This window comes from Melozone crissalis, unplaced genomic scaffold (assembly GCF_028551555.1).
Source record: "Melozone crissalis strain CALT ecotype California unplaced genomic scaffold, PUWL_Pcris_2 ptg000045l_1, whole genome shotgun sequence".
Taxonomy (NCBI): Eukaryota; Metazoa; Chordata; class Aves; order Passeriformes; family Passerellidae; genus Melozone; species Melozone crissalis.
In genome coordinates, this window is record NW_026535823.1 from 7,460,716 (window position 1) to 7,485,170 (window position 24,455).

At 40.1% G+C, this 24,455-nt stretch overlaps 1 protein-coding gene across 2 annotated transcripts in view; it reads left to right on the forward strand.

Annotated features, from left to right (window-relative positions):
* Positions 1-24,455, forward strand: part of BRINP3 (BMP/retinoic acid inducible neural specific 3) — a 198,016-nt gene that overhangs the window by 97,842 nt on the left and 75,719 nt on the right. For both annotated transcript variants that reach the window (XM_054285676.1, XM_054285677.1), the window contains exons 3-4: positions 10,451-10,641; positions 19,855-20,045. In XM_054285676.1, the coding sequence (XP_054141651.1) occupies positions 10,451-10,641; positions 19,855-20,045 (382 nt within the window). The remainder of the gene's footprint in view (positions 1-10,450; positions 10,642-19,854; positions 20,046-24,455) is intronic.

The window sequence follows — 24,455 nt, forward strand, 5'->3', positions numbered from 1 at the left end:
AGGAAGAAATCCTTTCCTGTGAGTGTGGTAAAGCACTGGAATGGGTTGTCTAGAGAAGCTGTGGCTGCCCCTGGATCCCTGGAAGTGTCCAAGGCCAGGCTGGATGGGGCTTGGAGCAACATGGGGCAGTGGAAGGTGTCCCTGCCCATGGCAGGGGTGGCACTGGATGGGCTTTGAGGTCCCTTCCAACCCAAACCATTCCATGAATCTGTGATTCTATAAAGTAAGATAAATATAGGCTTTTTTCTTTCACAGAACACATTTAACACTTCACTGTTCCTGTTGCAGAAATTATTAACTGAACTCCCATTAAATGCTTTCATTCAGTTAAGAGCACTAGGAAGCTCTGTGTTTATAATCTGGAATTATATTGACAATTTTCTTGCCCTGATTCTCTGTTTAGCTCACCAGTGCAATTCCACTGCTTCTTTAGAGATAGTTGCAATTTAGTCCACTGGAAAAAGGAAGAACACCAGGACCATTTTAAATAAACTAACATTCCAGATTTAGTTTGGAATTAATACAAGTAGTTTTTCCTCACAGAGACTCATCTTTTGCTGTGGTAGAAACATTTTCATATGCTGAATAAGAAATTTTGAATTAATTTTTTTGTGCATGTAGAGATCTGAGCATTTCCTGCTACCAGTGAAACATCACTTGCATAGGAAGAGAACATTTAGATGCAAAGAAGATCATCTGCACATTCCCCCAAGAGCTAAGCCAGAACAAACAAATAAAACACCAAAGTATTTTCAGGAAGTATTTGGGTTTACCTCCTACTCCTTTCAATAATTTGAACTGCTACAGACAACAATAGTGCAGATGTTATATTTCACAATATCAAGGCAACATTTATGCATGTGTTTGTGAGATTTACACTTGTGTGAAGCCAGAATCATCCCAGAGGGTTGGTAGAAACAACTGCCTTTATAAATTCAAGTGCAGGTTAAGTAACTGTCATCCATCAGTGCTGAAAATAGCACTGCTGGCATCAAACTGGAGACGAAAAGCCTCCACTTTGGAAGGATAAACTAATAAATTGAATAGAAAATGAGCCAAATAATGCACACTGTAGAAGGTTAAGTTTATACAACATTCCTCCTGGAAAAGGAACAATTCTGAATTTTATATACAGCTTCATAAATAAGGCTTTGGATCAGTATTTCTTTGAGAAAATATTAGAGACTATATATTTTTGTTTGAAACCAACAATTTAGGTACCTTTTCCCTCTTGCAGGCAGCCAGGGGTAACATCAGCTTTTGTTTTGGATAGAAGGCAATTTGGTCTCTGTGGCAGCAGGCACAAGCCCATCCTGAGCATCAGTAACATCCCAAAACAAGCAAGCGAACACTTTCCAAAGGCTTTAAGGACTCATATTCCCTGCCACACTATCCAGGTCATAAAGGTTTTTTAATTTGGCTCTGGGTATGGGGTAGACGGAGGTCACGGCTGCTCACAGCACTGCCAGAATTCTTATCCTGGCTGTGCCTCATTTTTCAAACGAGAGCTAAGGTGAGCAAGAGCACCCCCTTGGAACTTTAAATCATTTATCACGGTGTGGGCTTGTCTGTAGCCTCTCCATTGCCCAATTCTGCAGATCAATTTGAAGTTCTGAAACAGAAGTTGTAAAAATGGTAATAAAAGGCATTTCAAAGACTTTGAGACTGTGAGTTGTATCACATAATGATGAAGAATTTTAGCAGTTTGTGTTTCCCCTGTGATTCATCTGTGAGTATCAATCAACACTGAATCTATGAATCCTCTGCTCTGTTTTATTTTCTCCAGCAGATCTTTATGCTGATTCATTCTTCATAAACTGTATTTTCATGTGTTGATTTATGCACTAAAACACTTCCACAGATTCAAATTTCTTCCTTATCTCTACAAAAAACATGGTTCAATTCTTTTTGTTTTCAGTCAGGACAAAAAGAGACTGAAGAAGAACATGATTTTCATGCTGATTTGGAAGCAGTATAAGGTGTAGCCGAATCCCCAAAGTCCAGCCCCAATGAGAGTTCCAGAGACTTTTGACTTTCATTTTCTTAAGATCCATAATTTTTTTTTCCTCTACAATTAGCTACAGGGACAGGACCATAATATCAATTGGCTCTAAAGGTTAGGCAAAACCAGATTTTTGCTTCTCTTTCTAATAACTCTTCTCCTTATAGTGTCAAAAAACTCTTTTCCAGGCCAGTCTTCTCCATTTCAAAGGTTAACTGCTGTTTTAGCTATAGGCAAGATACCTTCTTCTCTGGAAGTGAAACAGTCTTTTACCCATTTACAAAGTATAAATCCATGTCTTTTCCTCACACTGAATTTCAGGCAATATTGGCTTTCATAACAGTCACAAATAAAATGAAAAAAAAAAAAAAGCAAGAATTTTCCAGTAGAGGAATTTTTTGGATTTCATTTGTCTTCTGCCAGTCTAAACAAGTGCACCATTTTATCAAATCTGTTACCTCTTTAGATAATAAATGATTCCTATGAGCTGGTGTGAACTGGGAAAGAAGGATGCTTTGAGCTTGCCAGTACAAGGTGTTGGAAACTCTCTTGATATTGCCAAAGGGAGAAGGAACAATGTTCCAATCCCTCCAGGACATATGACAAACCATGAAATCAATACTTTTTGCAGGGAAAAATAAATATATAAACCAGTGAGAATGGACTATTGTAATTATTTGGATGGACAACTACTTTTGTCTCCAAATATGTCACCATCTTACCTTCAGGCTGTAAACCCAAGCTGTTATTATAATTTTTACAGGATCCCAGACTGGCTGGGGTTGGAAGGGGCCAAGTCCAAGCCCTGCAGGGTCACCAGAGCAGCTGCACAGGGTCACACCCAGGCAGGTTTGGGGTGTCTGCAGAGAAGGAGAATCCACAGCTCCTCTGGACAGCCTGAAAAGATTTTCCTCATATTTGGACGGAACTTTCTGTGTTTCAGTTCATGCCTGTTACCCCTTGTCCTGTTCCTGGGCACCACTGAAGGGTCTGTCCCTATCCTCTTGGCATTTACCTCTGAGTAGAGGGTACTTCCATGCTTAAAAGAATCCATGTAAAATGTACTGGTATTGCTCAACAGATCTCCCCTTTGGACTAAATACAGATTTCTAGTTATTGGGAGAGACTTTTACTTCTGGATCAGGCCCCTTGTGTATATCCACACATTGCATGCACTTAGAAGCACTACAGGGCAGAGCACATCTGAGAAAATGAACCCCAGAAATAGAAAAGAGGTGCAAAATCTGTTTCCTGCTTACTCAGCCTGTAGGAAACACCTCCCAAGCATCCCACTCATTTTCCATCTCAGATGTAGCAGAGGCAAGGGTTTTACTGGGAATTCTCCCTTTCCCCTCTGCTCCCCGACATGCAGAGCTCATGAATCATTTACTTGTAATTTAACCCTTGCTTACAAGCCTGTGCACACTGGTGACATCTTACAAGATCATTCACAAGTTCCTCACTCAGATGGTTCATACAAACACTTCAGAGTTCTGAAGTGTTTTTACTCCTCCTGTACTTGCCGTTTATCCTTTGTGTTATTTGTAACATGTTCTTGGAAAGTGCATTTCTGCTTTATTCTGTGCTGCTTAGTGATTGAGCTGCCTCTGAGACAGGAGGTAAATTAGATTTAGTCATACGGAGCTACAAAATACCTTTGTATGAATATAGGTCCAGTTAAATATGTGGATGGTGAGCTCCTGAATGAATGTTCACAAAGGTGTTGGGAAGTTAATCATGGACTCTGGGTAAAAGGCAAACAACACCACAGGACCAGATACAGAAAAAATTCCCCCTTGGATAGACCCTAAATATCAGTGAGACATGCACAAAAGGAAAGCCACATCCCTCCCTCTTGTGCCCCTTTTGATGCTCATGACAGGCGAGAAGTTTGAAATCATTGATATCCCAGTAGCTGACTCAGTAATCTGACTATCAGGAGTCATAAAAAAGAAATATATCTGAGTACATTCTAGGTATAATGTATGTACTTTTTGTATTAAAATTCATTAATACTCTTGCACGTATTTCATATGCATAATGCAAGAAGATAGTGTAGCTGATACTGATGGATTCTAGTTCTGGAAGTAGAATTTCAAATGCTAGGAAGCTGATAAGGCAAAAAAGGCATAGAAAGGAAAAAAAATTACTAGGATAAAAAGATATTAGGATTAAAAGAAATCCTACTGATAGTGCTTATTCAATGCAAGGTAAAAGCAATAATATGGAAAAAAAATACATATGTTTAATAAACTTTCTGTTTTGACCTTGGCAAAATGTCAGACAATTACAAGCATAAAGCTGATGAAGAAATACTTTCCATTTCATTGAGGGCAAATATGTTTAAAAGGAGCTTATTATTTCTTGAATGGGTTTTTTTCTGATAAAACATGTAGATAATTGAAAATGTTAAGGGACACAGATGAGATGTGTTCTGTGCTATCTGCTTCTTTTCCTCCAGAGAGGTTGTTCTGTTTACTTTGCTCATATTGCAGTGTTTTTCTCTATTGTCATGTCTCCATACAGAGGCAGAGATTTTCAGGAGGCTGCTCAGCCACAATGTAACTAATTCCCTTCTTTTTCACCTTGGATAGAAAAATCAACCATAACAAGCATTTAGTAAGGATTTTGGCATATTGTCCATTGTTTAACTGATTGTAATAAGCATTGAAAGTTCTATGACCTGTGCTGGTAAGGAGAATTATTTTTCACTTGCCAATCTGTGAATAACACAGTCTTGGATATTACATGGTTTTAGATCTGGGTGAATTCTCTCTTTAAAAGTTTTTTTTTTTTTTTTCTCCATAGCAAATATTTTATCTGCTTCCTGTTTTGGAACTCTTAGCAGGTAGAAGCTTAATATAAAATGAAACTGCCTTCATCTCATCTTGGCCTTATTCAAACCATGGCCTCAGGCATTAGAAATCCTGAGGCTTTTAAAGAAGGTAGGAGGAGAAAAACACCAAATATTCTCTCAATGATCTGTTCTGCCAACAGCAGAATTTGCAGCTGCATGGGAAAACATTGGATGCAGGCTGCCACTGTCATTCCAGCCCATTCAAAGCTGTCATGTTCTCACCATCCAAGAGTGAAGGTGCCTCATTTAGAAGACATTAAGGGAAAGGAACACAGAAGAATTCTTTTGTATTAGAAATTGTATGAAATTCATTTTCCAAGAGTGTTCTCCACATTATGCCACAATATTATTCAGTGACATTTATGCTTACCAGTAGTAATATTGATTTATAAAACACAACAAATTACTTCAAATGAGGCCTAGCATTGTTAATTTTGCTTGGGCTCTGTTTTGTGAGTGGTTGACCTTAGGAAGGTTCTATCAAACTCGCAGTAAATCTCTTTATAGGCTGATTTAGTCACTGCAATGGAGGAGATCATATTTCCATTTCAAATCTCCTCACACTACCATTTTAGAGTACAATGGCATTTAAAAAATTTCCTTTATCTAGTTGTTTTATAGAGAGCATTCTATAACTCCCCATGCCATAAGATTTGAACTGTATTTAAATGAATACAGTGATAGAAGCAAGTCTATAATTAATGTACACATTTGGAAAAAAGCTATGGCCTGGAACTCAAAAGAGACATTGACAGCCCTAGCATTCCTTTCAGATCCACTTGCAATTCAAGCTTCTTTGAAGAGAAAAACTTGTCCAAAACTTGTATGATGCTTTACTAACAGGTCTTTCCTGTCAGAACACCAATGGTTTCCTGAGATTAAACATCTCTCTCAATGTCATTAATAAAAGAAATAGTGTTGAAATGACAACTGCATTTTAAAGTATGCTTCTTCTTATCCCTTGTTGACTCTGGTCATTCTTCATGGGAGCTCCCTGGAGCAGCCAGGGATCAGATTTGGGGCAGCACATGCAAATCCATGGCTCTGAAATCTGGGAAGATGGAGAGAATGTTGCCCATGCCCTGGGGCACTACTTATGATAATAACATGATTCCATTATAGGCTTCATCCGAGGAGTCAGCCTGACTGATTTCCTCTCTCTCGTGCAAGCCTGGGAACTCTGAGCCATCATCCCTCTCCACAGCAGGCTTTGCCTGCAGCACTGGAGAGCTCCATGCAGTGAATCACCCTGGAAATAGATGGGCAGCACATCCACCTGCCATTCTCTCCTTGAGAGCATCAAGGAGGCTGCTGGGCTGGGCTCTTACAGAGCAGAGGAAGAGGAAGAGTAGGAAAGGGCAAGCTTCTCTTAGCCCCAGTGTTTGTTCTCAGCGGAAAATCAGATTTCTTGAGCAGCAGCCAACATTGATGCCGTGCTGTTCCATGGGAGGTGTTCTCCTGATGGATGGAACTCAGTGGCTCTGGAAAGCAGCATTTTCTCTGCTCAGAGTAAGATTATTGACTCTGAAATCTTGAGGCTATTAAAGAAGGTAGGAGGAAAAAACCACCATCTATTCCCTCAATGAGCTGTTCTGCCATTTGCAGCTGCATGGGAAAACATTGGATTCAAGCTGCCACTGTCATTCCAGCCCATTCAAAGCTGTCATGTTCTCACCATCCAAGAGTGAAGGTGCCCTGTTATTCCATGGGAAGTGTTCTCCAGATGGATGGAACTCAGCGGCTCTGGAAAGCAGCATTTTCTCTGCTCAGAGTAAGATTATGAACTCCATCAGACCTGCTGGTGTGCCTTTGGCAATGGGCAGGATCTTGATTTTGGAAGGGGAATAATGTACATTGGGCACTAAACAAAATGTTTAGGGCTGGAGAGTTTGTGTTATAGAGACTGCAAGACAAACAGGTAAAGAAAGGTGTGACAAGAGAGGGTTGCAAAGTGAAATTAAGATTAAAACCATAAATTATATATGGACAGGTATATAGATAGACATATTTATATGTCATATATAAAGGAAGATAAGGGTATGATTTTACTCAATGACATTGCTAAAAAGGGAAATCAACTCTAATTTTAGGAGCTACTAGTGACCCAGAAAGCATTTGTGAAAACCTCCTCACTCAATGTGCTAGAAATAATGCACCATAACACCTCACCCTGAACATCATCCCAGTTCTTACCCTGCTCCTGCACTTTGCTCTCATAAATCCAGCTCCTTCTGAAGTCTGAAATATTTCCTCAGCTCTGGAAGTTGCTCATCACTTCTCTCTTGTCCAAATCCAGGTATCCCTGCTCCTGAAGACAGGAAGACACTTTTAGTGCCCTGCATCCCTATTTTATCTTCTTCTTGTCTCTCCCAGAGAGTTTAAGTCTTCATCTCTCCATATTCTAAAATACTTCATTTAAGAAAGACTCTAGCAAAATAAAAAAGCTGTTTTCTAAAATCTCTAAATGCTTCAGCTCTGTCTGGGGCGCAATTATAAAACTGTCATCTTTTTAAAAGGGCTCCATCTTCCATATTCTACTCCCCCAGATTCCTCAACAGTGAATTTCAAAGGATGATTACTTGCTGCACTAATAAATGCTCCCATTGGTACATTCTGAACCAAAAAAAAAATAACTAAAGACAAAATTTTTACAAAAGCATTTGCCTACTACATCTCTAAACCTACAGCAAAAAAGAAATCCTTCTGTAGCAAAAAACTGTGGAAGGAACTCAGTTTTGTTTAAGCCAAGCAAGTTTCTCTCAGTGCCAGAATAACCCAGTCCCTGGATTCAGTAAATAAATGATTTGTAGTAGGTCAGGGCAACCTCAACTTGGAAATTCTTCTGAATTTGTCATGAATGTGGCCATTGATTCCAGTTTAACTCTTCCAAGAAAGGATTTGCTGCTTGTGGAGAAGGGCTGTGGGACATAATTTCTGAGCCCACTGTTGACAGAGAGACACCAAGGATGGCAGTGGGCTCAGCTCAAGGTTAAGAGGGGATTCAGACAAGAGCTGTAATTACTTGCACAGAATGTACTTAATATTTAGAAAAAATTTCAGTTGCCCAGCATGTATTAAGAGCTCTAAAAATTGGACACTGGAATTGGCAATATTCAAACTGAAAATAGAATGCACCCTCTGTAGTTAAATGCCACAACAGATTGTAGAGGATTTCTGAGAAATCCTCAGAATTTAAATCAAGATGTAGATGTTTTTCTGGGGGTCAGTTTCTTCCCAGTCCCAAAGGTGTGACAGCAAGAGGCATTTGGTGGGGTTCACCAAAAAGGGGGCAGGTTGAGGGGATTAGGATGGTCTTCTCTGTCCTTAAATATTGACAATGAAAATCATATCAAGGGTGGCAGAAAACTGTCTTTTATAAGAATTGTATCTTTTCTGTTCATATTGTGTTTGAACCTCAGCTCATATAGAGAGCTTAGAACAAAAGGTTTCCTCAAGGCATAAAATAAATATTTTACAACATAAAACTTGTAATATTTTCTTGGTGCCAAAGCAAGTCTGTCTTGCTGGTCTGTTCAGGAACTACAGTTAACCAATATTTTTTTATATATTCAAATGAAAAATATTACCAGAAAGCAGAGAATTTAAACAACAAAATCTTTTTTTTTTTTTTTTTGTAATTGATCTATATTTTGGTGGTTTGGTTTGTTTTTTCAGTTGAAAATTACATTTACAGTGCAGGGTAATTCACTGTTTTTAGAGTCTGCATGAATGTGATCAATATACACAATGAGGACTTTTTCACTTTACAGGCAAAAAATATTTGTGTGCAATTTTTTCATTTCTCTCTACTCATATATAGTAGTTCCATAAAAGCTGCAAATAGAAGTTATAGGTTTTCGAGTTTCCTAACAGGAAAGGAAAGTTGTGAGAGAAAACTTCAAGACCTGACAACTAAGATGGAAAATCCCCTATCAGAAAGCAATTCTCAAATACCAATTTAGCACACTGGTGATGTGTAGAGTCTTTAAGAACTATGGGGTCTTGTTTAACCTCATGCCCTTGACTGGTAAATCACATTCAATTTCAGTTATGTAACAGAAATCTCTCCCTACCATCATTCTTCATTTGTTTTTGATTAAAAAATGGCATCTTCCAGAATGTGTTGAGAGGAAAGGCAGTTTGGATCTGGGAGAGGAAGAGGAGGATGCTGGAAAGCAGAAGGGCTACACAAAAATGTATTTATCTGGGTTCTGCTGCTAACTGTGGACTTAAAAGTATTAAAAAATCCCACTGTTGAGTATGTGTTACAGCCCTGGTCATTCAGCTGCTGGCAGCCCCTGGTTTCTGGCAGCCCTCAAATATTCTTTTTCTTTTTACTGTATCTTTGATTCCTGCTTCTGTGTTAATTTTGTACCTGAGCATTTCTCTCTATTTACCTGGGACCATCAGCAGGATCTTGCACGGTCACTAAGCTCTTTGCTTTTCCACAATCTTGTCTAAGAGGAATCCTAATTGATGTTGCTCTACAAAAGACTCAACAAAGAGGTGGCTGAGTCCTCAGGTGCCTTGCACTTAATTCCCAGAGTCTGTACCCAAAACTGCTATTTCTGTATCCGGGAGAAGCCAAGTTACTGCCAAGGCTGCCTGTCCTGTCTAGATTTGAGGACAATGAGTCCTTCTCACTAATAGCTCTATCTGGTATCTTAATTGGCAAGTAAATTAATAAAAGATGTGTTTATTGCTGTGCAATGAGCTTGTTTGTTTTCCCTGCTGTCATTGATTTACTTTGGAGGGGGGAAGGAGGCAAGTCTTTGAATTCACTTGTATCCCTCTTACAATTGAAACATCATCACTTTTTAGGAATCAGTCTTTCTATCTGTGTATTTTCTCAAAATGGAGGCCAGAAGTATAGTAAACTAGAATTATCACAGTAAGGTCAAATGTGGTGTGACAGTGTTGCTTTAGGTTATCCAATTTATGTACCTAAGTGACTTAACATCAAAAGGCAAAGAAGATGGGCTCTTTCTTGTTATGATTTTAAAATTTACCTTGTTCTAACAAAAATACTTGTTGCATCAGGACCATAATTGGGGAAATCATTGCTTTAATTTCAGTTTCTACCAAATTTGGTTTTTTTAGAGCTATATTCACATCAGAGGTCACACAAAACTAACGGGAGCAGCAGCAACTTAAGTGGCTTAATTTTTATTTATTTTTTCCTTGTTACAATTTTAAAATTTACCTTGTTCTAACAAAAATGTCTGTTGGATCAGGTCCATAATTGGGTACATCATTACTTTAATTTCAGTTTCTACCAAATTTGGTTGTTTTAGAGCAATATTCACATCAGTGGCCACACAAAACCAATAGGAGCAGCAGCAACCTAAGTGGCTTCGTTTTTATTTATTTCTTCCCCAACAATTATTTTATTATGGACTACTTTCCCTACTCCTAATAAATAACCCTCGTTGCTTTTCCTGTCTATAGCACATGACAGAGTATCACTGTCAAGGCCCGTTGTAATTCCCAGCGAGTCGCCCCCAGCTACGCGGCAGAGCAGAGTCGTTTGCAAATGAAGGACATTTGTCTGAATGACACATTTCTGAATGAGAACTGCTTTGTTTTTGCAGAGAGTTTGGCCGCTGGAAAGTAAACAATCTTGCTGTGGAAAGAAGAAATTTCCTTGGCTCCCCACTGCCACTGGCCCCCGAGTTCTTCCGTAACATAAGGCTGCTGGGACGGCGCCCGACCCTTCAGCAGATCACAGAAAACCTGATCAAGAAATATGGGACACATTTCCTGCTCTCAGCTACCCTGGGAGGTAGGGTTAATTTCTTGGGAATGTTGGGGGTGAGCTTGGTTGGAGAAGACTAAAAGTGCTGGTCACATCTGTTCCTCCTCCAAGCCACTAGGATGGACAACGCTCACTGAGGGAGCAGATTTGGCTCACTCTTGGCACTCCTCTTTTTTGGTGCTGGGTGTAGAATTTTGTGCAGAAAAAGAGAAGAAATCCAGTTGCTGAGATGGAGGTACCTTACTTGAGCTCCATTTCTTTTGGGGGTCTTTCTCTGCACTGAGGTAATTAAGAAAAGTGACTCTTTTTTTCTGTAAGTGGTCCTTGTAACAATTAACATAATAACAGCTTACAGAAATATCTGGGTCCATTGCAGTCCTGCAGAAATGGAGCCAGAAAACCAGTAGCAAGTATTTCCAACAAATCTTTTAATTTATGGGACTTTTAAACTACTTTGTCCATTGGAAAAGTATATTGTCATGCTGCCCTTTTTAGAATTAGTCTTCACTTAACCAGTGGGACTGCATTTTCAAAATGGGATGATGAGGCTTTGCCATGTCATTCCCATTAACTTAATGGAATCTGCATCTTTCAGTCCCCCCAGACTAATCTGGAAAGGGTAGCCCCATGGATAATTGGGATCCAGTCACCAGATGGATTGAAGAAATCCAGTGAAGAGGCCTAATGTTCAAAGGAGAGTATAAATTGTTCCGAATGAAAGATAATTACTACCTGTGATTACCCATCCAGGCATTACACAATGAACTGACATTTTAGAAATGCAGCTCTATCCCATTGTGGGTGATAATATTAAAGATAATTCTGGTGATTGAGTGTCCTTCCAGCAGGACAGGCTTGTCGAAATCCTTTATTCACCTGAGGAGTGGTTCTTTTTAATACATTTCATAACTAAATCCTAGCCATTTGTAAAGGAAACGAGAGCCCTCCTAGTCTCTCTTGGCTGATAACTGAGATCTGTAACAACCCAAATGGCTCACAGAGGCTTCCTTTTGAAGGAGACCATTGGAGAAACAAGAGGAATTTCTGTCTTGCTCTAGTTATTTTTAAAAATTAAGAGCTAATTTCTATCATTATTTTGGGAACTAGCACCTCTGTGGCTTTACCACAAGAATTTGAAGAACAATTTATGTGTGTTGACCTGCAATTTATAAGAGAAATCCCTGAATTTTTTTAATAACTTTGAATATTTTTCCATGTAAATATGCACATTTTATAAATGACTGATTTCTTGAGTATAGAACACATGGCACATTTGAATAGGAAAACTAAATGCTGAAGAAAAAGAAAATGTTCCTTAAAATATTAAGCATAAGAACTAAAGCTTTGGCTGCAGCATGCATCCCACTTCAAGGATTATCCAATGGTAAAAATTATTTTTCAGTATTGCTACCTATTGACTAATTATTACCTAATGTAAATAGCAGTAGCTCCTCAGCCATGTGATGAAATTCATTGTCAAAGTGAAACTGGATCTAGCAGCTCTCAGAAAACATTCTGACATGACCACAGCTGATCTTTACATTCAAAGCAGCAGCATCACGCTGATCACCATAGGGCCACGGAGCTGACAACCTTCAGGAGGTCTGGACCTAAGAAAATTAAAACTTAATGGTGTTTCCTTTGAGGACATTTGAAAATTCTAGCTTAGACCTTCAGTATTCTCCCCAAAGCCTCAGCATTTGCTGCAGGGTAGCTGAGGTAGGGCACCATTTTCTCACCTCAGAAAGGCTCTAAAATGCAGTAGCTGCCCCAGCCTTGCCCAAATTTTCACTCAGAGGGAGACAGAGTTGGCTTCTGGGCTCTGTCACTGCTTAATGCAGTCAAAGGGAGATTTCATATTAACTTGGGGTTTGATTTAGGTCCCCAGTCTCAATTTAGGCATGATTTGAGGCACACCTGCTGCCTTCCATTATCACTGGATGGGTGCTGAATACTTTGAAAAATTGGTTCAATTACAATAATTACAGGGAATTAGTAATTTCTAAGAAAGCTTTCATGAGGTAGCTAATAAGCCCATACTTTCCTGGATGTGTTAGTTCTCATTTTCTGGCTGGATTGAATGGGGATTCCCACAGATGCTGGTCCACATTTGATTAACACATAATTAGATTTTTTTATTATTTTAATAATGTATTAGTACTTTCCCTTTAATTACAAGTTGTTTTATTGTGAAAGCTTGTCACTTATGTAGCTTGTTAAAAGCAGAAGACCAAACGGAGTGTGCACAGTACTTTTATCTAATGAATCCCCAATCATCTGTATTCATGGACAGAAAGGAAAACTTGGCAAATGAACGAGGCTGTGATAAGATTTGTGTGCCTCTGTGACCATTTGGTTTCCATAAAGATCCCTTTTTGAGCATAAAGGGAACTCTTGCACATGGTTGTTTGTGAAACATTCCCTAGTCTTTATTCACAAACACAGAAATACACTCCTCAAGGGCATCCAGAAATGAGAACCAAGGGAAAAAAGTTCTATATTTCTTGCTGCCACAAGATAATGTAGAAAGTGACATTTCTCACTGCTTTTATTTCTTATGGAAATTTTATCTCCTGGTGCCATAAGCCCAAAGTCCATAACGAGCTGCATGATTGAAGGACCTTGTATGACCCAGTGGACTGAGCACTTACTATGACTTTCTCTCCTTATGCATTTATACATTTTTTGTTTTGCTTTCATACTTTCCTCTTCTGCCTGTCCACAACATCATGCAAGGATGGTGCAGTTTGCTGGAGCTACACTTTAAAGGATTGCAAAAAACCAGATGTGAGCTTTGAAGCTGGAGGATGTTGGGAAGCCTGGGGTACCGCTGTGGGATGGATGTAGGAGGACAAAACTGAATCCGTCCTGCTTTAAAGCCATTCCCTTTAATGCTGTTCCTGCAGAAAAGGCCATTTAGCAAAGCAATAGAGTTGGTGATGAGGATAATTAGCACACCACAATGATTGGCTCTTGTTCCAGGCATTTGGGTGAAGTAAGACTGATTTGGGTGCTTTGCAAGATGAGGACAGCAGGTTTTGCAAGGAAGAGCTCCTTGCACCTGGAAACTGCTCTGAATAAACCAATTTTTAGGACAATCCCAAAGCTTCTTGTGAAACCAGAACCTCATTAGGCAACTGCCTAAGTGGTCATCTGAAAGGTTCCAAGTCGATTTATTTTTACTGCTATTGTCAGTCATCTTTGCTCAAGGTGTTCATTACCAAAGCATCAATCCATTCAGCTCTCCGGGTCAGGAAATAGCCCTTGATGCTGCTGAAGGCTTGGTGAATCGGAAGGAAAGGAGGTAATTTTGTCTTTAAAACAGACAGTCTTAACAGGAGTGGGCAGATCAGCTAGACCCCAACCTCCCTCCGCTGATTACAGCCCTGCGAGAGTGATGGTTACACCTTCAGTTTTCCAGCTTTTCTGCCCCTCATTAATATTCCCCCGGAGCTGTGAATTATTCTGCCTGCAGAGATGGGGGAAATTGTCAGGTGGTGTAAAACAGTGAATCTCAATGGGTTCTGAAGGATTTATTAGCTCTTGCACTAACTGCTGATGCGACCTTTGCTTTCCATAGCATTCTCTCAAGGAAAGGTACAAACTATTGGCAAATAAGGGAAGGAGGGCACAGCCTCAAATGACTGATGTAAGAAAGAAACTTGAAAATTTTGCATCTGATTTGCATACACCAGTCACACCCCCCGTCTAGGTATGTAAATTCTCCAGAATTTAAGATTATGGAAGCTAAGGGGAGAGGGAAAAAAAAAAAAACCTCAAAACACATTAACTTTCTTTCCTCTCCCGTTTACTTAATGAAGAAAAAATTTAAATCCTTAAACAGATGGTCTGTATAGAATTAACATGCACTGTTATTCACTTGAACCATGGAAATGATACCACATCTGGCCTGACATTAATTTATATCGTTTTTGAGCCTGTGCATTTCCATCAGCATCTGCTTTAGTTTGGGAAAATGACCTGATAAAACCCTAATGGTACCTTTGGTGATCCAGACAGAAATAGATTTTCCACTAGCTGGTAGTAGCTGGTGTATTTATTTAGGTGTAGTTATTTAGGTAGTAGCTGAGGTGTTTCATTTAATCAGAAACCTTTGAGGAGTTCATAGAGCAAAGACCTTCAGTCCTGTGTAAGATACATTTCTGTGTATGAAGAGAGGGCTCTGAGCAGGCATCTGTGGGTTATGCTAGGCTACGGCTACCTTGGAGTGTTGTCCTTTTATTCCTGTTTCCTCTCTTTCTGACATGAAGTGATGGGAACTGCTTGGATAACTGCCTTTTCCTACCACTTCCCAGTCTACAGATGAAAATATGAAACATCAAAGCCTATAATCCCTTTATTATTCCAAAGATATGGGGACAGGCAAACAGTCTCTCAACAACTGAGGCAGAAAATAGCACTAACTATTTAAATCATATGAATATGTATTGTTATGTATAACAAAATATATTTACTCCTTCAATAGATGGTTATATTTAGTTACAGTTGTTACAGCATTATTCCAATTCCACCACGTTGATGGGGATTTATATTTTTAATTTAAATAATTAATAATTAAAATAATTTAAATAATTCCTGAATATGTTTTAAGACAAAGGCAAAATTAATTTCTACTTTCTGAATCCTATTTTTATTTAGGAGCCTTACATCTAAAAGGTCTGAGGCAGGTTGTGTATCTGGGTAAATTCCCATATACTTATTTTATTTTATTTTATTTTATTTTATTTTAACAGCACATGTTGTTGGGACCTAGTAGAATTTATAAATATATGTCATGGACAATATGTTCCCATAAACTTAGCAAGAATTAAAAATTGAAGCTAAGTTATAAGCTTGCATATTCCAGGGCTGGTGGGACCAGGACTGGACACTGTGGCGAGGTCAGTGAAGAGCATGAGCATCAGTCCCCTGCACCTGCAGTGACAAAATCTGTCAGGGACAGCCTCCACATGGCAAAAAATCATCCCTGTAGTGACTGACACTTCTTGAACCACCCAACTGGGCTATGTGGAATTGTTTTGTGTGTTTGCATTTTACTTCCTTTAAACCTGAGAAAGTGAAGTTTAGTGTCTCTTGAATTTTGGGAAGGAGAGCAAATGCAGCTTTCGGAGCTTGTGAAAAGCACAGCTGGGAGGATTTGATGCTGAATAATCATGTTTTATAAATGTTCACTGTCATTACTCCTTTTCAATCCTTAAAATTCATAACCTTGTTTTCTAAATCACACTTGTTTTTAGCTGATGCTTGGATGTCTGAGCCTGTTTTATGGTGGCAGACAGTAACCAGTGAAAAACAAGATTCCTCCATGTTTTCAATGTGACGCAAGAGTCTCTTTTGGCATGGGTTTAATTTTCTCCAAATGAACTTAAAACTCAAATTGTCATCCCTAAATCCAAGTTAGCAGTGTTACTTCCCACACCCTGGAGCTCTAGGTGCTGAAGGAAGCCTTTTCAAAGCTCTGCAGGGACAGGGGTGCCTCAGCACCAATGTAGAGGGTAATCCACTTTTTCTAGAAGAGCTCAATTAGCTCTGACAGATGAAAAACTCTGTGAAAAGTCTTTTGGGCAGCAAATAGTTTTGAGCTGCCCCTGATGGCACCTGCTGGTAGCACAGTGCCTGGGAATGCCAGTGATGAGCCAGGATGTGTGATACAGACATCTCTTGTGTGAGATGCCATGAAAGCATTCAAAATCATTTCAGTCTGGTTACAAAGAATGAAAACCCAAATATATCTGTCAGGGTGTGGGGATGATGCCTTGTGCAGCCTGACCTAGACCAGAGGTTAGACAGAGTTAAAGAATAAAGGAAGGATTTATTAGAGGGCCTCAATGGATCCACCTTGGGCAGCACAGGAGCCCAGCCAGGGCTGCACCCAAGATGAACCAAAATGGTCACAAAATGCACAACTGGGCACGGGGTCTCTCAGTTTGATCAGTTCTGCTCCATTTGCATGTTGCAGTTAATTGTCCAATTCCAGTTTTAGCCCATGCAGTCCCATCCTTCTTGTTTTCCTCTCTTCATTTCTCCATTGTTTGTGCTCTTAGGCCTGAGATTTGGATCATTTGTCCTTGGTCCCCAGCTAGAGAAGGAATTGTTTTGTCTCCCTACTCTGTGAAGATAGCTTACTGTCCTTAATATGAAGCTCAGAACTACATACTAAAGCAGTTCAGACTCTGAAAAATATAAAAGCTAAAACCTGAGGCATCAGGGACCGAGCCTGCAGGGCTGGGGATGCCAGGGGATCCTGCGAGAACACACCCAACAGCCACTGCATGGAAAGCATAGGGTCAAGCAGGATGAAGCAAATAGGATGATGTGATAACTCTGACAAGGTCCAAACATTCTTTTCCTGAGATGTTCTAATCAAAGTAAAGCATCACAACACACAGCCCTGTCCTTTTTCAAGGTTTGATTGTTTGTTTGTTTTTGAAATGTGAGTTTTTGTTGCAGTTCTGCTGTCTGCTCCTGGAGAGCAGGGAATGGAAAAATGCCTGAGCTTTTTTTTATGTGAACAAAACTCAAACTCTGTTTTAATAATAAAACTTAGCAGAATTCTGTTGAAGTATAAGGAGCCCCACAATCTCTATTAAAGACTAATACAGATCAATCAAAAGTGTTTACATGAGAACAAGGTGTGGTGGATGCTCTGTGGGCTGGAGAAGGTTTCCTACAGTGACAGGGTGGGAGAGCTGGGGTTGTTCAGCTTGGAGAAGAGAAGGCTCCAGGGAGACTTTATTGGAACATTATAGGACTTAAGAGGTCTTATAAAAAAGAAAAAGTGTCCAAGGCCAGGTTGGACAGGGCATGGAGCAACCTGGGCTAGTGGAAGGTCTGCCCACGGCATGGAGAGAACAGGACACAATTCAGAAGTTCCTTTCTACCCAAACCAGTCTATGATTCTGTCATAATGAAATACAAAGAACCTAAAAACTATATTTTTTAGTCTTTTCCAGAGATTTTCTGCAGTGTTAAGTCCTTGTTTCTTTGCCCTTACAATTCATTATATTTTCAATGAATTGTAAATTGCAAGGTGGTTGACCTTGCAAAAGCCACTTTAATCGAAACAAACTACCTCAGACTTCTGGAAAAGGGGAAAACATGGAGAGAAAGCTCCTAGGAAAATTTTGCACCTGATCTGTGCAGCCTGAACTGGTTGCTGGCACAATATTCACTCTCTGAGTTGTGCTTTTGTCTTCTCTGATACTACAGAACTATGGAGCGGTCTGGGCTGGAAGCATCCTTGGACTGGGTTGCTCCAAGCCCCATCCAGCCTGGCCTTGGGAATTTCCAGGGATCCAGGGGCAGCCACAGCTTCTCCGGGCACCCTGTGCCAGTGCCTGCCCACTCTCACAGGGAACAATTCCTTCCTAAAATCCATTCTAAACCCTGTCTTTGCAGCTCCACAAACAGCTGCACAAAGCCCATGACCCTTGGCTGCAACCTCAGCCAACTCCATTGCTTTTAATCCAGAAACATCTTTCCTCCTGGCTGGAGTCACATGGCATGTTGTGACAAATCAGGTTTTATTGCATGGGTTTTATTGCATATTGAATGCCAGCAAAGCTGGAACCCAGAGCAGGTTCTGATGGCAGATTTCTCTCGGGGGACAGGTCATTAGAGTATGCTGTGCTTTCCCAGTTCCCTCCTCACAGCAGTTGTGAACCTTTGTCCACATATTACAGGAGAAAGATTAAATAATTGGGTGGAGAAATCCTGGTACTTAAGGAGGCTGTGCTAATTTCTAGTTCTTTGGAGCTTCAGGCAGTTAATCCCTGCATTGATGCCTTCATGCACAAAATAATGACCCATTAGGAAACTGTAGGAGGAGAAGCATAAATGTAGTAGTGGAAACTGAGGTAAGCTCCAGCTGGAACAGCCACCTGTCCCTCCCAGGACAAAAGGAATATTCTAGACAAGCCCTCCACGTCTAATTAGATAAAAAGCTTCTGTATAATGCAAGTTTTGCCTGTGTAAGGTCTGAAGGGCTTGTCTGTCCTCTGAATTTCTGAGAGACTGGGAAACACATAATGTACATTGGGGAGCAAGGAGCGTGCTTGTGTTAACCAAAGACAAATTTTGTGAGTCAGAATTGGCCAGCAGAGGTGATGTCCTGCACACAGGCACAAGTTCCTCACTTAGCATTGCTCACCACCATGATTAGCTCCCTTTGAAGATGATGTCATGTTTTCATCCTAGATTTTTTTCCTACAGCTATTACTTTTTGGCACATAATCCCATCTGAAGTTGGCATCCTCTGCACGGGCATGGTGCCACTGCAGCAGATGGGTGAGGAGTGAAAGTAGCACAAGTGGCAAGTCAGACCTTAGCAGGGTAACTTCCTTTCCAGGAACTAGGAAAAGGCACTCAGTGGAGTTGTTCAGAACCTAAAATCCAGGTTTAATGACATTATTAATCAATTGTTGAGCTAAATGCTGAAGGATGCAGGTTACCAAACACATGCTCTGAGAGTGAGGAAATTTACTGCTGTCCAATTTATTTTGGACATAAATTGCACAGAAGAAAATACTGGGTCCAGAAATTACTTTTCCAATTTGTTTTGTGATATAAAGAGTTTTGCCTAAACACTTTAATAAATGAACGAATTATTGCTTAGCCTGAAACATAGAAGAATATATCCATGAACTAGACGATAAACATGGAAAATCTGACAGTATCAGTAGGTGTGTTCTGAAAATGTTTTTAAGAACTCAGTTAAGCAAGTCAGATTTTTGGGTTTCAATAATCTTACAGAAATTAAAATTTCTGAATTCAACAGTATTTATCTGCATCTCTACGAAGAGATAGGAAGTGAGAAATCCACAACACAAGATGCCGAAGCGTCTATTTTTTTTTTGGAAAAACACCAACTTTCTGAAACCTCCACATTTTTCAGTTAGAAAACTTTGGTTCAAGGCAACTGTTCTATCAGATTTCAGGCACTGCTGAATTGATTAGAAAGCACATGGTTGCTCATAACAAGGTGTAACAAGGTGCCTTTCTTCTAAAATCAGCGATGAGAGAAGGAAACAAGCAAACATCCCAAGTATTACAGTGTTTACATTTTCTTTTATGCCAACACAGAACACTACAGAATGACTGTACTAAGTGACCTTGGAAATAAACATATTTTGTATGTTCTTCAAGTTGAATGTTTACAAAAATCTCTCCTTACTGTTGCACATTGCTGATGCCTGCTGGGGCTTCTCTCTCCCTGCCCAGGAGAGGAGTCGCTCACAATTTTTGTGGACAAACGGAAGCTGAGCAAGAGGTCAGAAGGGAGCGACCCCAGTGCCAACAGCTCTGTGGTGACCCTGGAGACCCTGCACCAGCTGGCAGCCTCCTACTTCATCGACAGGGACAGCACCCTGCGCCGGCTGCACCACATCCAGATCGCCTCCACCGCCATCAAGGTAGGGACAGCGGCACCGAGATGGTTTCTGAAAAATAAATCCTCTCTGCCCCTGATTTTCTCTTAGGAAGCTGAGAGGCCTCAGAAAAGAATGAAAACAATATTATCTGATTGCTTGGGAATGTGGTCTGGAGGTTGTTTACCAACAGGTGCATCTTTGATTGGTTCCATGTGAGTTGTTTTTAATTAATGACCAATCACAGCCAACCATGTCAGACTGAGGAGTCAGTCACATGCTTTCATTATCATTCTTGTCTAGCCTTCTGATGTATCCTTTCTCTTTCTTTAGTATAGTTTTAGTATAGCATTTCTTTCAATATAATATCCTAAAGTAATAAATCAGCTTTCTGAGAACATGGAGTCAAATTCTCATCTCTCACCTTGTCCTGGGGACCCTAATGAACACCACCACAGGACAGCACCAGGGGACACCTCCAGGGGAGATCTCAGCTTCACCAGCTCCTCAGGAAGTGTGGTTTGATTGGTTTTATTTTTTTTTTTGCCCAAATCAAAGAATTCAATTTATAAGGGAGGTGCTAGCATGGCAGAGGGTCTAAAGATGTACTAGAGATATTAGTGATGAGTAATTGGTACAGAAGTGTTTATAGAAGTGTTTGGTGATTGGGACAACCTCATGAACATGTGTAATCAGTAACTCCATTTACAGACAGATTTATATTTCTCATACATCTTTCTTTTTCTTCCTTTTTGAAAAAATATTTATTTATTTATTTATTTTAAAATTTATTTTAGATATAGTTATTGTGCTTATATTTTTTTTTTTTATGACCTTTGGAACAGTTTGGAGGTCTTGGCTCTACAGTTTTATCATTTTCTGTTAGGATCGAGTTTTAGCACAGTTTGTCAGTCGAAGCACCCTCTGTGCTGACTGCTGCAGCTCTCTTTTAGCACTGGAGGATTTTTGGCCAAGATCAGCGTCCCAGGTAGGACACAAAGCAACAATGTCCTCCTGAGGAGATCTCTAGTCTTACGTTACTCATTTGTAATATGAAGTCTCTCCCAGTTTATTTCCAGATTTGAAGAGCAAACAAAATTGTAACTTGCAGTTGAATGTGCAGTAATTATGAAGCTCTTGATGTAAGATGTGATTTAGGATCCTTTCTGCTCATTGAATCTTTCCACTGGTAACCAAGATCTTCATTAAAGACACCTGAAACCAGATCCAATTCCCAGATGCCTTAGCTGTTACTCAAGCAAATATAAATTTACTTCCTTGGAAGTGCCTTTACTGGGAGAAGGATACAACCAGAATTTGTGGCTCCAGGGCCCATGTTCAGTTTGGCTGCTGGTCCCTGGAGGATATTCCCAAAGTCCCATCCATCCTGGAAGGGTGGCACGGCAGCTCAGCCCAGCCCAGCTCAGGGCTGGTCATCTGCTGGTGCCAGAGTTGAGCTGAGAGTGCAGCAGAACAAACCCAGGGTTTGGTGGAAGCTGCCCATCTCATCACCTGGTCTTGGAGGAAGGACTGGATTGGGAGCTTGTGGCAAGATGGGTCTGAAGTCTTCTCCCAGGCAGCTACTGATGGACAAGGGGAAATGGCCTCAGGTTGTTCCAGGGTAGGTTCAGGATGGATTTTAGAAACACTGACTTCCCTTAAAGCATGGCGAGGCATTGGAAGGGGGTCTCCAGGGTAAAGGTGGAGTCCCCATCCTTGGAGGTGTTCAAGAAGTGAGTGGATGAGATGTGGATTAATTGACAGATTGGTTTGATGGTTGATGTTCTTGGAGGTCTTTTCAACCTTAATGGTTGAATTGTCTGATCCTTGCTGCAGACCATGGTATCTCCCATCCCTCAGATGTGACTTACCTTTATAACCTGATTTTATTATGTAGATGTACAGCAACCCTTAAAACCAGGCCCCATCCACATGCAAAAATTCCTTCTATGTGAAGATAACTGGCGACTGCAACCAGTGGTAACTCAAGTGACAGAACACAGAAATGTAGAGACAAAACACTGCCTGAAAGAAGTCTGCCCTTTCTGGCCACTGAAATATTTTTAAGAAAATTTGGGTCACAATGCAAAATTCAACCCTGCCCAGCTACAATTTACAGAGTAACCTTCTGCAAGATTTCTACAACCACTACAAATGAAAGATTTCTCTCCAGACTCCTGCTGAGGTGGATGCAAACCAAGTGTTAGTCCACCAGCAAATCTGATTTGGTTAATTGGCAGCAGGAGCCTCCAGGAAATGGTTCTCACATCAGATGCACCAGTGCTGATAAATGAAACCCTGGCTTCTCCCACCGCTTTCATTGAGAGGCTGGGAACATTTGCATGACAAATTTCTACTGTCAGAACACTTAATTGAACAAAAAACCTATTCCTTTGAATAGGAAGTGCAGGAGCACAAAAACAGCCGAGGAAGGTTTGTGGTTTTTTTTGTTCTATATACACAGGTTTTTGAAGGACTGCTGTTTTTAAATTGGAAAACCATCAAGTAAAGTTTTAGATCCAGGGTTTAAGTAGCACATTCTTCAATCACATATATGCTGACACCAGAGTTAGAGTACTTTCCATACAGCTGCTGGACCAGATCTCTGTCCCAGCCTAAGGGTTGGTTTGGGAGAAGTGACACCCTGAAGGACCTGGGGACCAGGGTGGCCATCAGAGTCTGTCTCCTGTGCTGCAGGGAGAAGCGACCCCAGTGCTTGTTATACCACAGATTCCTGAGCAGCTTTTAGAGTCCCAGTGCCACCAAAACTGTGGGAATAAAAACCAAACTCTGCAGCATGACTTTTAGTGTTAGAGAATTAAGGTGTTACTTTGTTCTGGACAGGATGTTGTCCTGGCCAGGATGTAGAACAGAAATAATTTAATCCACGTATTGCAGAGTAAATAATTCCATCACACATGGCTCTTTGCTAGACTTTTCACATACTTATACAAACAAAACCCAGAGAAACTCAGTGGTTTGATGTTCATTGTTCCCAAATTACACAATTCTCAATATTTGTGTTCCTGTGGGTGTTGATCCCTTCATCTTCAATGCTAATTAGATCCTCATGTGCTGCTCCCAGGCTGTAGATGTAAAATCATCAGGACTTGCCCAGGAAACAGTGTCTTTTGAAAAGAAACTTACATTCCTTGCCACTGGGCAAAGACAAACAAGCATCTGGACCTAAGTTGGTTAAAAATGTTAAAATTATATAATTTCCAACACCAGCACTTCCTCTGTCTGGTGTGCTCACCAGAGCTCTGCTCAAAGCCTTCCTCTTTTGGATGGATTTGCCAAAGGAGCCCAAGGAAAGTCTCACAGCTTGGCATAACTCCCTTTTAGCAGCATCAAAGAAATCTAAGATAAAGGTATTGCAAAAGGTTGAGAAATCTCTAAAGTTCTGAAGCAATATTAGAAGTTTTCCCATTTTTGATTGCTGACTAGTTAACAACAACAACAACAAAATTATGCTCAGGACCTAGTTAGTATTTGATACTGTAATTTTTTATTCATTTTGGGTGGCTTTTTCATATGCAGTATTCTAGACTCTACCATACTAACAAGAGTTGTTTATATTTTAGGAAGAGAGAGCCGAGAGTATAAAAAATGTTTCATATAACTCATGGCCTTACTAGGAAGAACATAACTACCCTGTTTAGAATGCATATCTGAATAAACCAACCAAACAAAATTATGATATGGAACAGAAAAGACTTAAAACACAAATCAGAAGCCCTGACATTTGCAGTTAAATCAGAGCACTCTGGTGCACAAATGAAATCTGCCACTCAAGTTCCTGGAATTTGGGGCTTCTAAATGAACAGGATTAATTTGCTTTGCTATTTGACTTATTGTTTGTCACATTTCCTGTGACAATGGGCAGTCTGAAACTGCAGCAGGAGTTAGAAAAAAATAGCACAACTGTTTTCACACTTACATGTTTTTTGATTCTAGTACTCAGAAACTGCTCTCTTGATGGCTGGGACACCTCTAAAATATTATTTGAGAAGAGAGATTACAAATACAATTTCTTTTGTCCAAAACCACACAACCCCCCACAAACAAAGCCAATATGTGATCCTTCTTTTTTCCTCCAGATTGGTATAAGCATCCCTTTTCAGGTTAGACCACATCACTCTCACACCACTTTTTTTTCCTATTTCTATGAAAAAAAGAGCATATTTTCTCCTAAAAAAAGAGATAATTTTTATCCACATGTGATGTATCTTCTAAACAAATTGCTATATTAATTCTGTGTCCTTTCTTGCAATTTTTTTGTTTCTCCTGCTACCCGTGACATAATTATCCTTAAAAGTAGGATTGAGGCTGCTGCTGATGGAGGCTTTGCATTAATCATGCAGACAATCCACTGAATATTCCACATGAAAAGAGTTAACACCATCCCATGGCAACATTTTCTGACTGGAAATCAAAATGTCCGTGGGAAGAGCC